We start from the raw sequence: 23,258 nt of genomic DNA on the forward strand, positions 1-23,258 counted from the left end.
GGGCTGCCTCTGAGTCAAAAGTTCTCCCCTTCCACAGAGAGCCGTCACGGGAGCCCCTGGCAAAGCCAGGACCCTCTACAGCCACCACATCAGGCAGGAGTCACACCCAAACATGGCTGTTTCCTGCACCACTGAACAAAAACCAAAGGATAATGTAGAAGAGAATCACACAGAACATCGCCCTGTGGTCCCCTGAAAGCTGTGCTCTGAGACAGGACCAAAATGGCTAAGCACCGTGACATGGATGGCCAACCAGCACTGTGTAATGAAACTCCTTCTGTCAAGAAAAAAACATGAGTTTGTGTCCTCTTAACGGCAGAGATTCATCTTTCAAAGCCTGTACAGTTCTCACTCAGCAATGAAGTTGGTTTATCTCAGGCCTTCCACAAAATAGGGGAAACTGTTTTGATAAGTATCATGAGTCCCTACCACACTTGGGGGAACTCAGGCCCCAGAAAACTTCGCATCTGTTCCATCCCAGAAGAGGACTCTCCACAGAGAGCCAGAGAAGCCGAGCACTTGCTCCTGGATCTAGGCCTCCCCAGTACCATCACCCTGAGCCACTGGGCAGCGGCTCTCAAGTGTGAGAAATGGTGTTTTAGAATCAATGAAATAAGCCTCCCTTTTGAAAGATACCTCCACAGGCCTAACAGAAAGTAAAAAGAACATTTTTATTCCCACTCTGCCTAATTTTAATATCCAGTGAATTTTGCAATCTTTCACAAGTTGCTCCCACCATAGGAAGTACCACAGGTTATTTCAGATGGGGGGTACCCAGGTAGGTTGCATGATCTACCACTGCTGCATTCCCTCCAGGGCCTGAATTTCAGAGCAGGGCAGGCTTGGCTCACCCATTACAGGCATGTAACAATGTGCCCAGAGGCAATTTGCTGACCACGGCCACAATGGATCTTACTTTATGTTTTTAAATCACAAACCATCTTTACTAGCAAGCTGCAGGCCTCAGCTCACCTGGGGAGGTTTGCTTGATGACACGCACAATCTGCTCCTTCCTCGGGTCCAGGTAGCTCATCTTGCTGATATAGTCCAGGGCAGCTTCAATGCTCCTGCTGCCTGTCTGCTTCAGTGCCCGGCCTGCCATCTCCTGCAGGAAGCACATGCGTCATCTTCAAGCCACCAGGGACTTCCATTCCTGCCCTGCTCCTGACTGTTGGTGACACTTGCCTCCCTGTGATGTTGGAGGTGCTGCAGATGAGTCTCAGAATGGGCACAGTTGGTTAGATGTCCTCAGGTGCCTGATGATAACAGTCTAACTTGTACTAAACCACAGAAGACTACTTAGCATGCATCAAGGACATACAGGAATTTTGATGGTGGACCTGAAAGAATCTTAAAATTGTTTCTCCTTAGAAAACTTTTGAGACTGGGTATAAACTTAAAACTATAACAGCATACTGTGAAGAATGGTGGGGTCAAGGAGCCTTGCTGTAACCCAGCTCACCCCCAGGCTGACTCTGGGACATGGGTATCTGTAATGCTGAGGTCCAGATCAGGTGATCTACCCCAAGGGGATGGGAGAGTTGCCAAAAAGTCATCTATAAAAAAACTTCCAAACACCTACTGTTTGCAATGCCCTGTGCTGCCTACAGCAGTTGGGGACTTGTGCTTAGGGCCCTGGTCCAGTGGGAGTAGGAAAGAACAGGATAAAGGAGACTGTGGACTCATGGGTGGCACAGGACAGGCCCCTTAGAATTCCCATGGGATACTACAAGACAGACACTGGTGGCTGCCACGAGATGCAGGTAGAATGGATGAGGGTCAGAGGAATCAGACTCATCCCGCCAAGGGAGTGGGCACCAGAGACGGCTCTTCAAGATAGACAATTTGGATAGATGGGGAGCCCAGTAGAGAAAATGGATTCTTGGCAGGCGGAACAGTCAGAGCAGGAGCTTACGGAAAAGATGGGTTGGAGGCTTGAGGAGGCAGCAAAAAGGGACCACTGTCTGGGTCAATTGGCCACAGAGTTCTGCCCCTATTTGAAAGCAGTTGCAGAAGTTTTCCAAAAGGGACATTGGTCAATGAGAAGATCAATCCAGGGCAGAGAGAAACTGTAAGGTAGGGGAGATCCAGCATGCAGGAGCAGATGGGAGACAGGAGGGACAGGACACTGAGGGCTGTGGCCCAGGTACCCTGTGGTCAGCTCTGCAGAGCTGTGAGCCATGAGAACAGAGGGAAGGGTGGTGACCACAGAGGACAGCCTACTGGATGCAGGGGTGCTGCTCTGAAGGTTGAAGGGTGGGGAAACAAGGAGGAAGAAACTGAAAATTTGGAAGACAGGAGGTGGTAACAAGAGATGAGAAGGGGTCTGAGGGCACAAGGGTGGGACATCACTCCTGTAACTCAGACTAGGAGAAGGGAGGGGTGAAAATATAGAGAGATTCCAGAATGATGAGAGGGAGTTCAGATTTTGCTGCAGAAAAGAGTGGCTGTGTTTGCAAATTGCCACTCAGGATAGAGACACTGCCCCAGATGTTCTCTCCTTCCTAACTATGCACTTCTTACGGCTAACTCGGCACCTACCAAGCCCACTGCCACTGCCCAGGGACAGGCATCATGCACCCATACCTTTGTCAGACTATTTCCTCCTTGAGGACTGGGAGAAGCTGGTGGGGCCTGAAATTCCCTGTCATTCATGGCTGCATCCACCCACCTACCACAGTGACTAGAACTTAAGTGCTTAATATTCATTTGATTATTAAAAGGCCATATTAAAATCAAATTTGTCCTTCCTGGGCATATCCTAGCTAAGCAGTAGAACAAAATATGTAAGTCATACTTGGCTGTAACCTGTGCCTCTGTTCTTAGTGGTGCAACACTGCAACACTGCAAGATGACAGGGGCCGAGAGGGGCCAAGAAAGACGTCCTGAGATCAAGGTCTAGAAGGGGTGACTCCAGGGAGGAGGAACATGAAATGACAGCTTACAAGACAGACTGGGAGATGGTATAAAGACAAAGCTGTGTTTTAAAAGCACTTTCTGATCGATGGAAAGTGCGTATGTTTGGAATATGGAAGAGTTGCTGAGAGTGAGCAGTGTTCAGAAAGTGGACACTTCAGTGCCTCCTTGACTGCATTGCAGGTGGCATGTTAGACAGCCTCCCTATCTTCCAGTTCTGGTGTATAATGAGGTCAAGTCTGTGAAGGAGTCTCCACAGCTTAGAGAAGGACCTGGCATGAGACTGCCTCTTATTAGGGTCACCCTGGAGCTTTTGGTGCTCATTTAATGTGTGCTATTAGAAGATGACCCTCAACACAGCCTTTTAATCAGCAGCCTTTTAATCTGCTTTGTGTGCGACATGGCCACCAGCCCATCTTTTTTCCAGTGAGCTGCCAGGCATGGTCATTGCTCCAGAACCTTCTACATGTTCAGGGATTGATAAAGGTAAGTGTGCACATATTTCAGTCTCTCCCTGTTTACTGGGCACCCCAGCTGCAAGACTTGTATGTTTATTCTGCTACAAATCTAGGAACTTAACAAAGAAAAATCAACACAAGGAGACCACAAAGAATGACTCGTGTTCACAGGGACATTTCAGGTCATAAAATCTCACCTCTTAAATGAGCCAGCTCATTTATCAGTTTAACAACTTGTAGTAACCAGAGTCAGAGGGTCTGCCTGTGTGTTACTGCCCTTCATTGAGCCAATAAGAACTATAGCTTCTGTAAAAACTGTTGGGAGACACAACTACACCATGCTGTCAAAGCCACAGGAACATGCAGCCCTGCCTCTCATGCCCTCCCCAGCTACCACAACTGCTTACAGCCCCAGTGAGCTGTCACTGAGCCACAAACCCATTTAACAGCACAGCCTGCTTCCTGTGGGTGGCTGAGGGACACTCAGACTCTGTGACTCCCATCATCAGACTCTGCACCAGCAGGTTGGAGTGTCACTTCGAGAGGTGACTTAAAACCTGCTTTCAGGAGACGCACAGAGTGAGGGGGTGCAGCCACTGCCTTGAGCTTCCTCACAGGGTATCCAAGTACTGGGCCTGCCACCTGGTGGGAGAAGGCCTCATCAAGGCCAGCTGCCCCTCCTGGCACAGGTCAAGGAGTGTGGTCGCAGCACCATCACATTTAATTTCTTTAATTGGGGCATCCAACAGTGCCTCAATTCTGACCCTCAGTGAGCCTCCTCCATAGTAACCTTGACCAGCTCTCCAGCTGTCACAGGCCCCAAAAGGCCCCGAAAGACCTGCCCCACTAGCCTGAAGCCTGCAGAGCAGGGAACCTGCCAGGCAGCAGAAGAAGACTGATGGGCAGCTTTGCTGTTTCCTGGCTCCTAAAGCACCCTTATGCAGTGTGGTCTGTCCCACCCGCTCTGTCCTAGTCTCAGGTAAAGGCTGTGGTCTATCTGGGTATGCACCTATCTGCCTTTGCTCTCCTACCTGCCATCCTCGAAGGGGCAGAGCTGTGGCACACCCTGTCATGCTCCTACAACTTATGTCTCATAAATAGGAGGACAGAAGTTGGATTCACACACTCCATACAGCTCAGCTGTTTTCTGGCATCAACACAGGACTGACAGCAATTTAAATTCAGAGAAAAGTTATGATGTACAAAGAAAAGAATTTCCTCTGGAGATCCTCTCCCACCTCCTTCCTGGTAGGAATGCATTTTCCAACTGTTAGCAAAGTTATATCTCCACACTGTAATTCAATTAAGAATTTTGGCCAAAAAATGAGAAATGAACAATTCTGGCCTTGTTGGGTCTATGTGGGCCTCCTGTGTGTCTGCCTGTCTGTCTCTTGATCTCTCTCACACACACCAGCAATTCAAGTTCCCACTTCAAGTGAAGGAAAAGAGTCTCCTGCAATGGCTCACCAAAGAGGCTAAGACCCAGCGGCCACCTGAACACTGCTGTTCTGGGGGTAACAGCTTCAGTAGCTTCTGAGGGCCTCAGACACCACACTCTAAAATAAACAGGCACATGCTCAGTTTATCAAGGAAAAGGTAGACAGCACAGCCAGTTTTTAAATTGGGTGGTATTCCTTTTCTTCACCTTAAAAATAAATCTTATCCAAAACTAGATTTTTCGAAGACAGAGAAGGAGCCTAAAGACCTAGCAAGCATGGGATTTTGGAGTCTTAAGATGGTGGCGAGGTAGGTGGGAGCTGAGTCCACTTCCCCCTGCACATGAGTGAAACACCCACCCAATCTACTGAGGAACAGAGGGAACAGCCAACAGTACCCCAGCATATATGAAGAAAGGAGACCAGAAATTGTAGAGGACATTGAAAAAACAGATGGTAAGGAGAGTGCTTCAGGACAATAAGGTCCCTGGGACCAGCGCGGGGACCAGAGTGGCTGCAGCCCCAGGCCCAGCAACCCTGGCCCAGTACCCACCAGGTCTGCCACAGGGCTCTTGGGAGAGAGCCAGGTCAACAGCTCCCACCCTGGCCAAACAAGGTTTGAGTAGCACTGGGAGAGACCTGGTTGCTTGAAGTCGCAGAAAGGGGAATATGGACCAAGTGGCAAACACACAGGGGCTGTGAGCACCCACGGAGTCTGTGGACGCTGGCTGGGGAGAATTGAGAGTTGGGCCATGATGGGCCCTGACCTAGACAGTCCCTGGTCCAGTTGGAGAACTGGGTTGTGTGAGAGGCCAGATGTCTGTTGGAGCAGCAGGCTTGAGCAGGAGGAATTTCTCAAAAAGAAAAAGTGAAAAAAGAGGCACTTGGTGGCTGATTGGGGAATTCTCCTACAGCAGCCACTCTGACCTCCTCCCCATTCAGCCATGAGGCCCTCCCGAGGTGGCATGGAAGACCCTGCGCACCATACTCCCCCGGCCCTGGGAAGAGTATGCACCCAAACCTGAGGGACCTGAGGTGGCCCAGCCCAGTGCGCACACCCGAAGCACCTGGAAGTGTGTGCACTGCGGAAGACCCTCGAGCCCACACCCATAGCACCGGGGAGAGTGTGAGTCCAAACCTGCGGGACCGGAGGCTGCTGGGGAACTGGGCTGGAGGCTGACGGAGTGCCAGTCAGGAAGGGAGAAAAGCCCAATCCCCCCTCAGCCTGCAGCCAGGAAGACCAGCAAAACTGGCAGTGCCAGTTTGAAGCCAACAGGAGGTGGGGTTTTTTCAAATTCCCACAAGTGATACAAAAAAACCAGGAACTGTGAAAAGGCCAGAGTTGGACCCAAGAGGGGGCATCCCAACAGTTGAGACAGTGAGACAAATTTCACTTTGCTACTACAGAGAACTTGTAAGTTATTGCATATTTGTATTATTATTTTTTCATTATTCTTACATCTTTTATTTTATTAATATTTTTGTATTTCTCTTCATTCTATTTAGTCTTCTTCACTTGGCTGCTTAAATTGCATTGTTTGGTTTCCCTTGGTTCTCTCTTTCATAGTGTATTGTTATTCTACTCTCTTTCACCTCACTTGTGTTCTATTAGCACAATACTCTAGGTCCTATACTTTCTATTCTGGTTATCCAGATCACATAGATTCTGTCATATGATTGTTGCTCCATTATTATTGTAAATAATAGCTGTTCCATACAATTGTAAATACTACACAACACCCCTCCCAGCTCTTAGCCCACTTCAGTTTCCTGAACTTTATTACTGTTGTGGTTAACTCTACTCTCTCACACACTAAAACTATTTTCTATCCTTTACTCTCACTTTACCTCATAATCTGACCTCGCTCAAGCTCACTGCTTTCTAGATCCAACTCACAATCCTTCCCCTCATGCCCAAAAGAGTCTTATCTTCTTTCTACCCTTTCTAAAAAGTGGCTGGTTGGGTAAAATATCATAGTTAACACTATACATATTCAAAGGATCTCCAATCTCTTCTCTACGGACTGGTACCGTAAATATCATAGAATATACTCTTGCTGCCTTAAACCATTTTGCCTTCCCCCTCCAAACGATCACAAAAAAAGAGTAGGTGGAAGCTGTGAACACCAGGATACCTGCTGGAAGAGGAAACCCACCAACAAATAACAACAGAAGAAGGTGAAGGAGGGAGTGAAAGCCATACTAACGCAACCCAGGACCTATGTGGAAATATAACTAAATAGTGGAGAAATTACCCAGAACAAACAACTGAACGAGAGCAGCAGAGAATCCTCAAAACCATGTACACATGGAAGAACCAGCTTCAACACAACCTGCCCACACCGTCACAACAGAATACAAGAAGTGGTGGACAGAGTGACCCTCAGTTAACCAGCTGGTGGGGAAGGATCCACCAAATAAAGAACCAACAATAATCAAAACCCCAAAACATACAGAGAGGCAACATAAACGACAGTCCAAGAGCAGCGAGCTCAGGAAATCAAGGAGACTGCATCATTGAATCTCACAGGTCTTCTACCATAAGGGTTCACACCATAAACCCAGGGAGTCAGAACAGATGAATTTAAGAAGCAGAGGCTAACAAGAAGAGTCTCACAAACAATGGGAAGACAAAGAAACAATCCCCAAATGAAAGGGAAAGAGGAAGCCTCAGAAAGAATGCTAAATGAAATAGATACAAGTCAACTATCAGATATTGAGTTCAAAGCAATGGTTATAAAGAAGCTCAATGAGCTCACACAGAATTACCAAAAACTACAGGAAAACTACAATGAACTCACTCTCTTGTTGCAAACTATAGCAACAAGAAAAAGGAAATAAAAACTATCAACAAGGGCCAAGAGAAAATGAAGAATACAATTTCTGAATTGAAGAACACAGTAGAAGAAGGAAACAAAAGCAGACTTGATGAAGCAGAAGATCAGATCAGCGAGCTGGAGGACAAGGTAGAAAAAAAACACGCAGAATGAGCGAGACAAGAAGAGGCTCAGAAAGAATGAAGACGGGTTAAGGGAAATGCAGGACAACGTGAAACATAATAATATCCAAATAATAGGGATACCAGAAAAAGAAGAGCAAGGGATAGAAAACCTGTTTAAAAAACTCATGATGGAAAACTTCCCTAATTTGATGACAGAAAAAGTCAAACAAATCCAGGAAACATAGACAGTCCCAATCAAGAGGAACCCAAAGAGGCCCACTTCAAGACACATCATAATTAAAATGTCAAAATTCCAAGATAAAGAGAGAATCTTAAAGGCAGCAAGGGAAAAACAGGAAGTATCATACAAGGGAGCCCCAATAAGACTAGCAGCTGACTTCTCAATGGAAATGCTCCAAGCCAGAAGGGAATGGCAAGAAATATTCCAACTAATGAAAACTAGAGGCCTGCAACCAAGACTACTCCATACAGCAAGACCCTCAATTAAAGTGGAAGGCCAAAAAAGGAGCTTCCCGGACAAAAGAAATATCAAAGAATATATCTCCTCCAAACCAGTTCTGTAGGAGATGCTACCCTCCCCCGAATACGGGGGTTGAGCAACTCCAGGGGAGAACGTATTGCTTGAAGGAACAGATTGGCCAGTTGGTCTGGGAAAAAATCACCCAGGGACTAGGAACACCCGCCCAGAGACCTGGGAGAAGTGAGGGCCTCCAGCCGACACAACCAGGGGCAGCCAGGAAATGCGCCTGCACCCCTAGCCCAGTGGGAGTGCCGATTGGTGGAAAACACAGAGCCAGGAAGGGCTCGGCTCTCGCCCCTTAGGGAAGCCTGACTCCCGCGCTGTGATCCCGGGAGGGACGCGGCGCTTAGTGCCGTTCCTACAGTAGTAACTCAAAAATTTCCAGCCAGCCTGACCAGGGGCGGCCGAGAAATGCGCTAACACCCCTAGCCCGGTAGGAGTGCAGATCAGTGGAAAACACAGAGTCTGGAAGGGCTCGGCTTGGGCCCCATCGGGAAGCCTGACTCGCGTGCTCTGTGAACCTGGAAGGGTCGTGGCGCGGTGCTTAGGGCAATCCTAGAGCCCGAATCTTCAAAGTTTGGTGGAGGGGCGCGCCCATTTACGATTCCCAGGGAGGGCGCAGTGAATCCCAAAATGTCGCGGGTGCCTACTGAGATTGTAGAGCTGGAACCCTGCAGTACCCCGGAGTCCTGAAGAATGTGGCAGTGAGCTCTGGAGAGCTAGTGTTCTCGGGAGCGCCCAGGGTACCTGACAGACAGGCTGAGATCTGGCTGGGAAGAGAGAGAAGCATTTCAAAGGTCCCTCAGCCAGCTGAAGCCAGCAAGATCAGAAAAACAGGTCTGGTCAGTTAGAAACCAACAAGCGTTTTTTTTTTTATTTTGTTTTGTTTTGTTTTGTTTGGTTTGGTTTGGTTTTTGTGGCTGTTGTTGGTTGATTGGTTTTATCTTGTGTTTTATGTGACATTTTCTTTTTCAATTCTTATTATTTTTATACCTCGCAATCCCTTATGTTTCTTTTCCATTCATCCTAATATTATTCTTTCCACTACAAATTTATCTCTCCTGCACTCCATCTTCTGCTTTTCTTTCCTTTTCTTTTTAATTTTGCAAGTTACTGTAAATTTGTATTATCTTTTTCTCACTTTTCCGACATTTTTTATTTTAATAATATTTTGGTATTCTTTTTCTTTCTGTATAGTCTTCTTTGCTTGGCTGGCTATACTGTCATTTGATAGGTTCCCCCTGGTAACTCAGTCACAATGTGTTGATAATTTACTATCCTTCATCTGTGTTCCATTAATACACCTCTCAAGGTTCTATATTCTTTATTCTTGTTATCTAGATCTCATTGATTCTGCCACAAGACTGTCACTTTACTATTATTGTTAATAAAACCTAGTCCATACAATTGTAAATACTACTCAATACCCTTACCTGATCTTAGCCCACTTTGCAATTTTCTGAACTATACTATTGTGGGGGTTGTCTCTATTCTTTTACACACTACTCCTATATATTAATCTTTAATCCAACCCTACCTTAGAATCTGACCTCCCACAACCTCACAGCTTTCTAGATCCAACTAACAATCCTCTCGTCCCCAATAAGAGTCTTACCCTCTTTCCATCCTTTCTAAAACGTGGATAGTGGGATGGAAGATCACGGTGAACACTATAAGGAGCCAAAGGATAACCCATCTCTTCTCTACTGGCTGCTAATGTAAATATCATAGTACATTGTCTTGCTGTCTTGAACCATTTTGCCTTACTCCTCCAACTGATCACAAAAAAAAGAGTAAGGGGAAGCTGTGAACACCAAGATACACAAAGGAGATTGCACAAATGAATCTCACAAATATTCTACCACAGAAGTTCACACCATAATTACAGGGAACCAGAACAGATCAATTTAAGAAACAAGAAGAAACCCATGAACAATGAGAACACAAAGAAACAACCCCCAATTGAAGGGAAATGAGGAAGCCTCAGGAAAAATGCTAAATGAAATAGAGGCAACACAATTATCAGACAGTGAGTTCAAAACAATGATTATCAGGAAGTTCAATGAACTCACAATGAGCTATCAGAAATTAGAGGAAAACTACATCAGTCTCACTGCAAACTATATAAACATGAAAAAGGAAATGGAAACTCTCAACAAGGGCCAAGAGGAAATGAATACAATTTCTGAACTGAAGAACACAGTAGAAGGAATGAAAAGCAGGATCCATGAAGCAGAAGATTGGATTAGCGAGCTGGAGGACAAAGTAGAAAACAACATCCAGAAAGAGCAAGAAAAGGAAAAGAGGTTCAGAAAGAATGAAGAGGGATTAAGACAAATGCAAGACAAAATGAAACGTAATAATATCCGTATAATAGGGATACCAGAAGGAGAAGAAGAAGAACAAGGGATCGAAAACCTAGTTGAAAAAGTAATGAAGGAGAACTTCCCTAATTTGATGACAGAAAAAGTCACAAAAATCCAGGAAACACAGAGAGGCCCAATCAAGAGGAACCCAAAGAGGCCCACCTCAAGACACATCATAATTAAAATGGCAAAATTTCAAGACAAAGAGAGAATCTTAAAGGCAGCAAGGGAGAAACAGGAAGTAACATACAAGGGAGCCCCAATAAGGCTAACAGCTGACTTCTCAATGGAAACACTTCAAGCCAGAAGAGAATGGCAAGAAATAATCCAGGTAATGAGAACCAGAGGTCTTCAACCAAAGCTACTATATCCAGCAAGGATCTCAATCAAGATAGAAGGCCAAATAAGAAGCTTCCCAGACAAAAGAAGTCTAAAAGAATACACCTCCACCAAACCAGGTCTGCAAGAGATTCTAACGGGACTGCTTTAAGGAAGGGAAGGAAAAGAGAGGGAGAGGAACACACATACATAAAAGACAATGAATAAGTACCTACCAATAATAACCTTATATGTAAATGGATTAAATACTCCAATCAAAACACACAGAATAGCTGAATGGATAAGAAAAAATGACCCACATATCTGCTGTCTACAAGAGACCCACCTCAGGATAAAAGAACTACACAGGCTGAAAGTGAAGGATTGCAAACAAATCTTCCAAGCAAATGGACAGGGAAAAAAAAGCCGGGGTAGCAATACTCATATCAGACAGAATGGACTTCCAAAAAAGGTCCATAAGGAGAGACCCAGAGGATCACTTCATAATACTCAAGGGAAGAATGCTCCAAGAAGGCATAAATATTGGAAATATATATGCACCCAACATAGGAGAACCCAAATACATAAAGAAAATCTTAGAGGACTTCAAGAAAGATATGGACAGCAACACAATTATAGTGGGAGATTTTAACACCCCACTATCAATAATGGACAGATCTTCCAAACAAAATATCAACAAAGATATTGTGGCATTGGACAGAACCCTTGAGGAAAAGGACTTTCCTGATATATACAGAGCCCTCCATCCAAAAGAAGCTAAATATACATTCTTTTCAAATGTACACGGAACATCTTCAAAGATAGACCACATGACAGGACATAAAACAAGCCTCAACAATTTCAAGAAAATTAAAATCATACCAAGCATTTCCTCAGACCACAAGGGACTGAAGCTAGAAACCAACCCCAAGGAAAAAAAACCCAAAACACTCAAAATCATGGAGATTAAATAGCATGCTATTAAACAATGAATGGGTCAAGAATATTAGGGAAGAAATCAAAAGGATTCTGGAAACAAATGAAAACGAACTCACAACAACCCAAAACTTATTGGACACAGAAAAGACAGTCCTGAGAGGGAAGTTCATAGCGATAGAGGCCGACCTAAAAAAGTTAGAAACATTCCACACAAACAACCTAACCCTATGTCTACAAGAACTTGAGGAACAACAACAAAGGCAGCCCAGAGCAAGCAGAAGGAAGGAAATAACCAAGATAAGAGCAGAATTAAATGACATACAGACCAAAAGCATAATTCTAAGGATCAATGAATCCAAGAGCTGGTTCTTTGAAAAGATAAACAAAATCGACAAGCCTTTAAGCAGGCTCATCAAGAACAAAAGAGAGAAGACCCAAATAAACACAATCAGAAATGAAAGAGGAGAGATTACAACAGGTACCACAGAAATACAAAGGATTGCAAGAAATTACTACAAAGAGCTGTATGCCAAGAAATTTGAAAACCTAGGTGAAATGGACAACTTTCTAGAAAAATATAATCTTCCAAAACTCAATGAAAAAGAAGCAGAAAGTCTAAACAGACCAATAACAACAAAAGAAATTGAAGCAGTAATCAAAAAACTCCCAACACACAAAAGCCTGGGACCAGATGGTTTCACAGGAGAATTCTACAAAGCATTTAAGGAAGAGCTAACACCTATCCTTCACAGACTATTCCAAAAAATCCGAAAAGATGGGAGTGTCCCAAACTCTTTTTATGAGGCCAACATCATCCTAATTCCAAAACCAGGTAAAGACACAACAAAGAAAGAAAACTTCAGGCCAATATCACTGATGAACATTGACGCTAAAATCCTCAACAAAATACTGGCAAACTGCATCCAACAATACATTAAAAAGATCATACACCATGACCAAGTGGGATTCATTCCACAGATGCAAGGATGGTTCAATATTCACAAATCAGTAAATGTAATTCATCACATAAACAAAAGTAAAGACAAAAACCACATGATTACATCAGTTGATGCAGAAAAAGCATTTGATAAGGTGCAGCACCCATGTATGATAAAAACACTTGGCAAAGTGGGAATAGAGGGAGCATTCCTCAACATAATAAAGGCCATATATGAGAGACCTTCAGCCAACATCATTCTCAATGGGCAAAAATTAAAACCTTTTCCATTAAGATCAGGAACAAGACAAGGCTGTCCACTTTCACCACTTCTATTCAATATAGTCCTGGAAGTTTTAGCCACAGCGATCAGACAAGAAAAAGAAATAAAAGGCATCCAAATCGGAAAGGGGAAAACAAAACTGTCACTGTTTGCAGATGACATGACAGTATACATAGAAATCCTATAGACTCTACCAAAAAACTGCTTGACCTAATAAATGAATTTGGCAAAACAGCGGGATACAAAGTCAATATCCAGAAATCAAAGGCATTTCTGTACACCAACAATGAAACAGCAGAAGCAGAGATTAAGGAAAAAATCCCATTTGAAATAGCAAAAAGAAAAATAAAACATCTACGAATAAACCTAACCAAAGAGGTAAAAGATCTGTATTCAGAAAACTATATAACACTCAGGAAAGAAATCAAGGAAGACACAAACAAATAGAAACATATACCGTGTTCATGGATTGGAAGAATTAAGATCATCAAAATGTCCATACTACCCAAAGCAATTTACACATTCAATGCAATTCCTATTAAAGTACCAATGACATATTTCACAGACATAGAACAAACACTTGAAAAATTTATATGGAATTATAAACGACCCAAAATAGCTGCTGCAATTTTGAGAAAGAAGAGTAAAGTAGGAGGGATCACAATACCTGACACTAAACTATACTACAAGGCCACTGTAATCAAAACAGCCTGGTACTGGCATAAAAACAGGCACATAGACCAATGGAACAGAACAGAGAGCCCAGAAATAAACCCAAGTCTCTATGGTCAATTAATATTTGACAAAGGAGGCAGCAACATAAAACGAAGTAAAAATAGCCTCTTCAACAAATGGTGTTGGGAGAACTGGACAGCCACGTGCAAAAAAATGAAACTTGAACACCAACTTACACCATATACAAAATTAAATTCAAGGTGGATAAAAGACTTAAATATAAAATGTGACACTATTAAAGTCCTAGAGGAGAACGTAGGTAGGAAAATCTCAGATATTTCATAATGAAACTTTTTACCGACTTGTCCCCTAGAGCAAGGGACATAAAGGAAAGAATAAACAAATGGGATCTCATCAAAATTAAAAGCTTCTGCACAGCTAAAGAAAACAGTATCAAAATTAAAAGAGAACCAACTGTATGGGAAAACATATTTGCCAATGATATCTCAGACAAGGGTTTAATCTCCAAAGTATATAAAGAACTTACACGACTGCACTCTAAGAAGACAAGGAATCCAATTAAAAAGTGGGCAAAGGACTTGAACAGACACTTCTCCAAGGAGGACGTACAGAAAATCCAAAGGCACATGAAACGATGTTCAATATCGCTAGCTATCAGAGAGATGCAAATTAAAACCACAATGAGATACCACTTCACACCAGTTAGAATGGCCATCATAAACAAAGCAACAAACAACAAGTGTTGGAGAGGTTGTGGAGAAAAGGGGTCCCTAGCGCACTGCTGGTGGGACTGCAGACTGGTACAACCACTATGGAAAGCAGTATGGAACTTCCTCAGAAAACTAAAAATGGACCTGCCTTTTGACCCTGTGATTCCACTGCTGGGACTCTATCCTAAGAACACTAAAACACCAATCCAAAAGAACCTGTGCATCCCAATGTTCATAGCAGCACAATTTACAATAGCTACATGCTGGAAGCAACCAAGATGCCCATCAGTAAATGAATGGATCAAAAAACTGTGGTACATTTACACAATGGAATTCTATACAGCAGAAAGAAAGAAGGAGCTCCTACCCTTTGCAACAGCGTGGATGGAGCTGGAAAGCATTATGCTAAGCGAAACAAGCCAGGAAGTGAAATACAAATACCATATGATCTTACCTTTAACAGGAAGCTAAACAACAAAACAAAGAAGCAAGCAAAATATAACCAAAGACACTGAAATAGAGGACAGGGTGACAGTGACCACAGGGGAGAGTAGAGGGAATTTCAGGGGACATTGGGAAGGGTTCACGGGAACAAACTTAAAGGACACATGGTCAAAAACTAGGGGGAGGGTGGTAATGGGAGGTAAGAAGGAGGGGTGGGAGGGGGGCTGGACTGGGAGTAAAAAGGAGAAAACTGTATTTGAACAATGATAAAAATAAAATTTAAAAAAAGAAAAAAAAAGAAAAACAGTGAAAGACAGAGGAACACAGGTATGAAAAATTGCCAATGAATAAGTACCTATCAATAATAACCTTAAACATAAATGGATTAAATGCCCTAATCAAAACACACAGAATAGCGGAATGGATAAGAAAACGTGACCCACAAACATGCCTACAGGAGATCCACCTCAGAACAAAAGACCTACATAGACTGAAAGTGAAGGGCCGGAAACAAACATTCCAAGCAAATGGACAGGAAAAAAAAAAGCCAGGGTAGCAATACTGATATCGGACAAAATAGACTTCAAAAAAAGAACCATCAAAAGAGACCCAGAAGGTCACTTCATAATACTCAAGGAAAGAATCCATCAAGAAGACATAAACATAGTAAATATATATGCACCCAACATAGGAGCACCAAAATACATAAAGAAAATCTTGGAGGACTTCAAGAAAGATATTGACAGCAACACAATTATAGTAGGAGATTTTAACACCCCACTATCAGATCAAAAAATGGACAGATCTTCCAAACAAAATATCAACAAAGATTTGTGGCATTTAAAAATGTCCTACAGGAAATGGACTTAACTGGATGGACTTAACTTAAATGGATATATAAAGAGCCCTTCATCTTAAAGAAGCAAAATACACATTCTTTTCAAACACACATGGAACATTTTCAAAGATAGACCACATGACAGGACACAAAACAAGCCTCAACAAATTCAAGAAAATCGAAATCATAGAAAGCCTTTTCTCTGACCACAAGGGACTGAAACTAGAAACCAACCTCAAGGAAAAAACCTCAAAACACTCAAACACATGAAGACTGAAGCATGCTATTAAACAATGAATGGGTCAAGAATGAGATTAGGGAAGAAATCAAACAGTTTCTGGAAACAAAAAAAAAATTAACTCACAACAACCCAAAACTTATGGGACACAGTGAAGGCAGTCCTGAGAGGGAAGTTCATAGTGATACAGGCCTACCTAAAGAACATAGAAACAGTTCAAATAAACAACCTAACCATATGCCTACAAGAACTTGAGGAACAACAACAAAAACAAACCAGAGCAAGTAGAAGAAGGAAATAACCAAGATCAGAGAAAAATTAAATGACATAGAGACTAAAAGTACAGTTCTAAGGATCAATGAATCCAGGAGCTGTTTTTTTTTTTTTAAGATAAACAAAATCGACAAGCCTTTAAGCAGGCTCATCAAGAAAAAAGGAGAGAGGACCCAAATAGTCACAATCAGAAATGAAAGAAGAGAGATTACAACCAATGCCACAGAAATACAAAGTACTGTAAGAAATTACCACGAAGAACTGTATGCCAAAAAATTTGAAAACCTAGGTGAAATGGACAAATTTCTAGAAAAACAAAATCTTCCAAAACTCAATGAAGAAGCAGAAAGCCTGAACAGACCAGTAACACCTGATGAAACTGAAACAGTAATTTAAAAGCTTCTGAACCGACACACAAAAGCCCTGGACCAGACAGTTTCACAGGAGAATTTTAGAAAGCATTTAAGAAGAACTAACCCCCATACTCCACACATTATTTCAAAAAAATCAAGAAGATGGAAGACTCCCAAACTCTTTTTATGAAGCCAACATCATCTTAATCCCAAAACCAGATAAAGACACAACAAAGAAAGAAAACTTCAGGCCAATACCACTGATGAACATAGATGCTAAAATCCTCAACAAAATACTGGCAAACTGCATCCAGCAATACATTAAAAAGATCGTACACCATGATCAAGTGGGATTCATCCCAGGGATGCAAGGATGGTACACTATTCTCAAATCAATAAACATAATACATCCCATAAACAAAAAGAAACACAAAAATCACATGATCATATCTATAGATGGGGAAAAAGCATTTGTAAGGTATAGCACCCATTTATGATAAGAACACTCAGCAAAGTAGGAATAGAGGGAACATTCCTCAACATAATAAAGGCCATATGTGAGAGACCTACAGCCTACATCATACTCAATGGGCAAAAACTTAAAGCATTCCCACTAACATCAGGAACAAGACAAGGATGCCCACTTTCACCACTTGTATTGAACATAGTACTGGGAGTTTTAGCCACAGCAATCAGACAAGAAAAGGAAATAAAAGGCATCCAAATTGGAAAGGAGGAAACAAAACTGTCACTGTTTGCAGATTAATTGATAGTGTACACAGAAAATGCTATAGACTCCATCAAAAAATGCTTCACCTAATAAGTGAATTTGGCAAAACAGCCGGATACAAAGTCAATACTCAGAAATCAAAGGCATTTTTGTACACCAACAATGAAACATCAGAAACAGAAATCAGGAAAAAAAACATTTGATATGAAAACAAGAAAAATAAAGTACTTAGGAATAAACCTAACCAAGGAAGTAGAAGACCTGTACTCAGAAAACTATACAACACTGAAGAAACAAATTAAGACACAAACAAATGAAATCATGTAGCATGTTCATGTTTTGGAAGAATTAACATCATCAAAATGGCCATACTACCCAAAGAAATTTATAGATTCAATGCAATCCCTATTAAAGTACCCATGACATATTTCACAGATAAAGAACATTTCAGAAATTTATATGGAACCATAAACAACTCTGAATAGCCGCAGCAATTTTGAGAAAGAAGAACAAAGCAGGAGGGATCACAATACCTGTATCAAACTGTATTAGCCACTGTAATCAAAGCAGCCCAGTACTGGCATAAAAACAGGCACAGAGACCAATGGAACAGAACAGAGACCCCAGAAATAAACACAAATCTCTATGGTCAATTAATACCTGACAAAGGGGGAAGAAGCATAAAATGGAGCAAAAATAGCCTCTTCAACAAATGGTGTTGGGAGAGCTGGACAGATACATGCAAAAAAATGAAACTCGATCACCAACTTACACCATACACAAAAATAAATTCAAGGGAGATAAAAGACTTAAATATACGTTGTGACACCATAAAAGTCCTAGAGGAAAACATCAGCAGGAAAATCTCAGACATTCCACACAGCGACATCTTCATGGATATTTCCCCTAAAGCAAGGGACATAAAGGAAAGAATAAACAAATGAGACCTCATCAAATTAAACAGCTTCTGCATGACCCCAAAAAACAGCATTAAAGTGAAGAGAGCCAACCATATGGGAAAACATATTTGCCAATGACACCTCGGACAAGGGCTTGATCTCCAAAATACATAAAGAACTCACATGATTCCACTCCAGAAAGACACACACAAAAAATTAAAAAACGGGCAAAAGAGATGAACAGACACTTCTCCAAGGGGACATACAGAGGGCCCGGAGACACATGAAAAGATGCTCAGCATCACTAGCCATCAGAGAGAGGCAAATTAAAACCACAATGAGATACCACTTCACACCAATCAGAATGGCCATCGGAAACAAATCAACAAACAAGTATTGGAGAGGATGTGGAGAAAAGGGAATCCTAGTGCACTGTTGGTGAGAATGCAGACTGGTGCAGCCACTGTGAAAAACAGTATGGCATTTCATCAGAAAACTAAAAATGGAACTGTCTTTTGACCCCGCAATTCCACTGATGGGAGTATACCCTAAGCACCCTGAAACACCAGTCCAAAAGAACCTATGCACCCCAATGTTCACAGCAGCACAATTTACAATAGCCAAGTGCTGGAAGCAACCTAAGTGCCCATCAGCAAATGAGTGGATCAAAAAACTATGGTACATTTACACAATGAAATTCTATGCAGCAGAGAGAAAGAAGGAGCTTATATCCTTTGAGACAGCATGGATGGAACTGGAGAGTGTTATGCTAAGTGAAATAAGTCAGGTGGTAAGGGACAAATATGATATGATCTCACCTTTAACTGGAATGTAGTGAACAAAAGAAAAAAGCAAACAAAATCTAACCAGAGACATTGAAACTAAGAACAATCTAACAATAGTCAGAGGGGATGGGGAGGAGACAGTGGACAGAAGGGTTTTCAGGAACTACTATAAAGGACACATGGACATAATCAGTGGGGAGAATGGAAGCAACGGAGGGAGGTGGGTTTGGAGGGGATTTGGGGAGGGGTGGGGAGAAAAAACAGACAATTGTAATTGAACAATAAAATAATTTAAATTAAAAGAAGAAGAACTAGAGAGCATGGGACATGCAAAGGTGCTTATATGCAAGTTAGAGTCCTGAGATGAGGACGTCTGGGAGAGGAATAAAACAAAGCCCATATGCTCTCATAGGATTTACTATTGCATTTCATTGCCTAGACAGAGTATTTCCAGTTCTTTTGGAAACAGGGACAGTGTCAGTGCACTCTATGCCAAGCGTCAAGCCTTAATCAGAAACATGGGCCTTGGGTGGAATGTGCGGAAACCCCTGGCCAGCTGGATGGACCTAGCCCCCATCACTCTCTGAATTCTATGTATTTCCCAAGGAGAATTGCAGAGGTCTACATGGGCTTCTTAAGGCTTCTCATTTTGTATGTGCTCAAACAATGGTGGAAAAATACAGTGAAGAAAAAAGAAATCAGCTTTGAATTGCAGGTATGTGTACATGAGAAAGAAATGTGTCACCACTTCAGTGATGTGCAGCTACAATGGCTGCCACACCTGCTGGTGCCTCAGGAAGGCCTGCTGAGTGAAGCCACAGCACTCACTCCTGAAAGTACTACACAGCAACTGGGCTGAGGTAGGGTAACCAGTCAGCACTTGTGTGGAAAATATTTAAGTAATTTATACGTAGGGAACTAAGAAGACATTTGGCCTTAAATTAAACAAACATGAAAATTTTTCAACTTTGCCAATAACCAAAGAAGCACTAGTGGTTCTGGCTGGTGTGGCTCAGCGGATTTAGTGTCAGCCTGTGAGTCAAAGGGTCGCCAGTTCTAGTCCCAGTCAGGGCACATGCTTGGTTTGCAGGCCAGGTCCCCAATGCGGGGGTGAGAGGCAACCACACATTGATGTTTCTCTTCCTTTCTCCCTCCCTTCCCCTCTCTCTAAATATAAGTAAATAAATACATAAATAATTTTAAAAAGCGCTAATGAAACAGCATTTTATAACTATTGTTAGCAACAAAAGAAAATAAATAATTTAAAGATAAACGGGCTGGTGAAACTATTCACAGTTGTATATTTTTAGTGCCAATATAAATCCTAGAACTCCTTCCAGGTTAATGTTAATAAGTATCAAAAGTTATTAAATATGTACCCTGATTTAATAATTTTACTTCTTGAAATTTATTCTCAGACTAATTTAAGATAACTGTATTTGAAAGACAACTTGTATAAAGCTGTCTTCAGAATTAGGCATAATAAATTAGCACCTCAAATAAAGGGGTGGGTTGGGAATGGGGTAGAGCTTAAACATCCAATGATAATCATAATAATTATAACGAATGTATTCCCTAGAATACATTCAATGCAGCCATAAAATTACTTTTATGGCCACAGTCCTTTTACTTGACAAACATTTCCTGAGCATCTACTACTGCCCTTGACACATAATCAGAACATGAGCCCTTCAATAGTGTAAACACAAAAAATGCTTATATAAAAAATGTTGAGCTACTTCCGGCCAAGATGGAGGCATAGGTGGACGCACCGTACCTCCACGCACAACCAAGATTAGAACAACAACAATATAGAGGCAGAATAACACCCAGAACTGACAGAAAACTTATCTGAATGGAAGTCGGACAGCCAAGAAGTTGAAATAGACCCATTCATCCAGGCCAGTAGGAGGGGTGGAGACGAGCAGCCGGGCCTGGGTCGAGGCTCGGAGAACAGGGAGAATTGGGCACATTAGGCAACTGGGAGCGTGTAAGGCATCTGGGGCATGCAAGATCGAAGTGGGTGGACCCTGAGTATGCAAGTGGTAGCTGGCAGACCCAGTGAGGCAGCAATTGTGGAGCAGGGCAGAGCATGCAACCAAGGATCCCAGGGAAGGAACTGAGGTCCCACGGAGAATGGAGCTACTGCCATTGTTCCCTCTCGATCCTGCCCTCACATACAACGTCACAATCTAGCGACTGGGGTGCCCAGCCCTGGTGAACACCTAAGGCTCCGCCCCTCACTGTAACAGGAGCAACCAGACCCGCCCCCCCCCAAAAAAAAAAGAAGAAAGAGAGATGGCTCAAACAGAAGAACAAATCAGTGCCCCAGAACTCATCCTTTTGAGCGACCAAGAGATAGCTAACCTATCAGATGCACAGTTCAAAACACTGGTGATCAGGAAGCTCACAGAATTGGTTGATTTTGGTCGCAAATTAGATGAATAAATGCAGGTTACCATAAAAGAAATGAAGGAAAATGCACAGGGAACCAATAGTGATGGGAAGGAAACTGGGACTCAAAACAATAGAGTGGACAAGAAGGAAGAAACAAACAGAAAAGAATGGAGAAATAAGAATTCAAAAAAAAAAAAACGAGGAGAAGCTTAGGAACCTCCAGGACATCTTTAAACATTCCAACATCTGAATTATAGGGGTACCAGAAGGGGAAGAGGTAGAGCAACAGATTGAAAATGTATTTGAACAAATAATAAAGGAGAACTTCCCCATTCTGGCAAAGGAAATAGATTTGCAGGAAATCCAGGAAGCTCAGAGAGTCCCAAAGAAGTTGGACCCAAGAAGAAACACACCAAGGCACATCATAATTACATTAGCCAAGGTAAAAATGAAGGAGAGAATCCTAGAAGCAGCAAGAGATAACGGGATAGTAACCTACAAAGGAGTTCCCATCAGACTGTCAGCTGATTTCAAAAGAGAGACCTTACAGGCAAGAAAGGGCTGGAAAGAAGTATTCCAAGTCATGAAAGACAAGGACCTATATCCCAGATTACTCTATCCAGCAAAGCTTTCATTTAGAATGGAAGGGCAGATAAAGTGCTTCTCAGATAAGGTCAAGTTAAAGAACTTCATCATCACCAAGCCCTTATTTTATGAAATGTTAAAGGAACTTATCTAAGAAAAGAAGATTAAAAAAATATGTATAGTAAAAGGACAGCAAACTCACAATTATGAACAACCACACCTAAAACAAAACCAAAAGAAACTAAGCAAACAACTAGAACAGGAACAGAACCACAGAAATGGAGATCACATGGAGAGTTAGCAACAGGGGAGTGGGAGGAGGAGAGAGGGGGAAAAGGTACAGACAATAAGTAGCATAGATTGTAGGTAGAAAATAGGGGGATGGTAAGAATAGTATGGGAAATGGAGAAGCCAAAGAACTTATAAGTATGACACATAGACATGACTAAAGAGGGGGGAGTGGGTGGGAGAGGGTTTACAGGGTGGAGGGAAGTGAAGGGGGAAATGGGACAATTGTAATAGCATAATCAATAAAATATATTAAAAAATAAAGCTTTTTCATCTGTAAAAAAAAGAAAATGTTATATCTCTTAGCATCATAACTATGTACAAATTAATTATTTATCTATGAACAAGTTTTGATTAAAACACAAGAAATAAAAACTGACTTAATTTTGTTTTATGTTGAAATATGCAACAATGTCTTTTGTAAAAAGGTATGATAATTAGAATACTGACATGTGTCAAGCTCCCATATTAATAAAATTGGCTATATTACCTTGTTACATAATTGTGGGCAGAGAACAAAAATTCTCCACATTATAGCTGAGTTCAAAATGCAGGACATGATTTCACGAGGCAATCCTAAATTTCTTGTCTACTCTAAAATTCCATGATTTTGAGAGATATTTGACAAAATCTTAGAGATTTTACGTTTGCCACTATTGGGATAGGTGAACACAGGTCTGAAAGATTCTATATCAAAACAATATACAAATTCCTTACTGGTTTACACACACACACACACACACACACACACACAGAGTTTCGGAGTTCAGGATCCTATGTTTCTATTCCTGTGTCCCTAATTGTGTCCAACAATGAATAACAACTCTGTTCCCACATGCAGATTCCATTGGGATGCAGCATTTGTCTCTCCTCCCCTGAGTCTTGGC

At 42.1% G+C, this 23,258-nt stretch overlaps 1 protein-coding gene across 3 annotated transcripts in view; it reads right to left on the reverse strand.

The window, feature by feature from the left end:
- Positions 1 to 23,258, reverse strand: part of LATS2 (large tumor suppressor kinase 2) — a 104,416-nt gene that overhangs the window by 17,484 nt on the left and 63,674 nt on the right. For all 3 annotated transcript variants that reach the window (XM_045844780.1, XM_045844779.1, XM_045844781.1), the window contains exon 3: positions 973 to 1,105. In XM_045844780.1, coding sequence (XP_045700736.1) covers positions 973 to 1,105 — 133 coding nt within the window. The remainder of the gene's footprint in view (positions 1 to 972; positions 1,106 to 23,258) is intronic.

Source organism: Phyllostomus hastatus, unplaced genomic scaffold (assembly GCF_019186645.2).
Source record: "Phyllostomus hastatus isolate PE091 unplaced genomic scaffold, TTU_PhHast_1.1 phas_contig_41, whole genome shotgun sequence".
NCBI classification, from domain to species: Eukaryota; Metazoa; Chordata; class Mammalia; order Chiroptera; family Phyllostomidae; genus Phyllostomus; species Phyllostomus hastatus.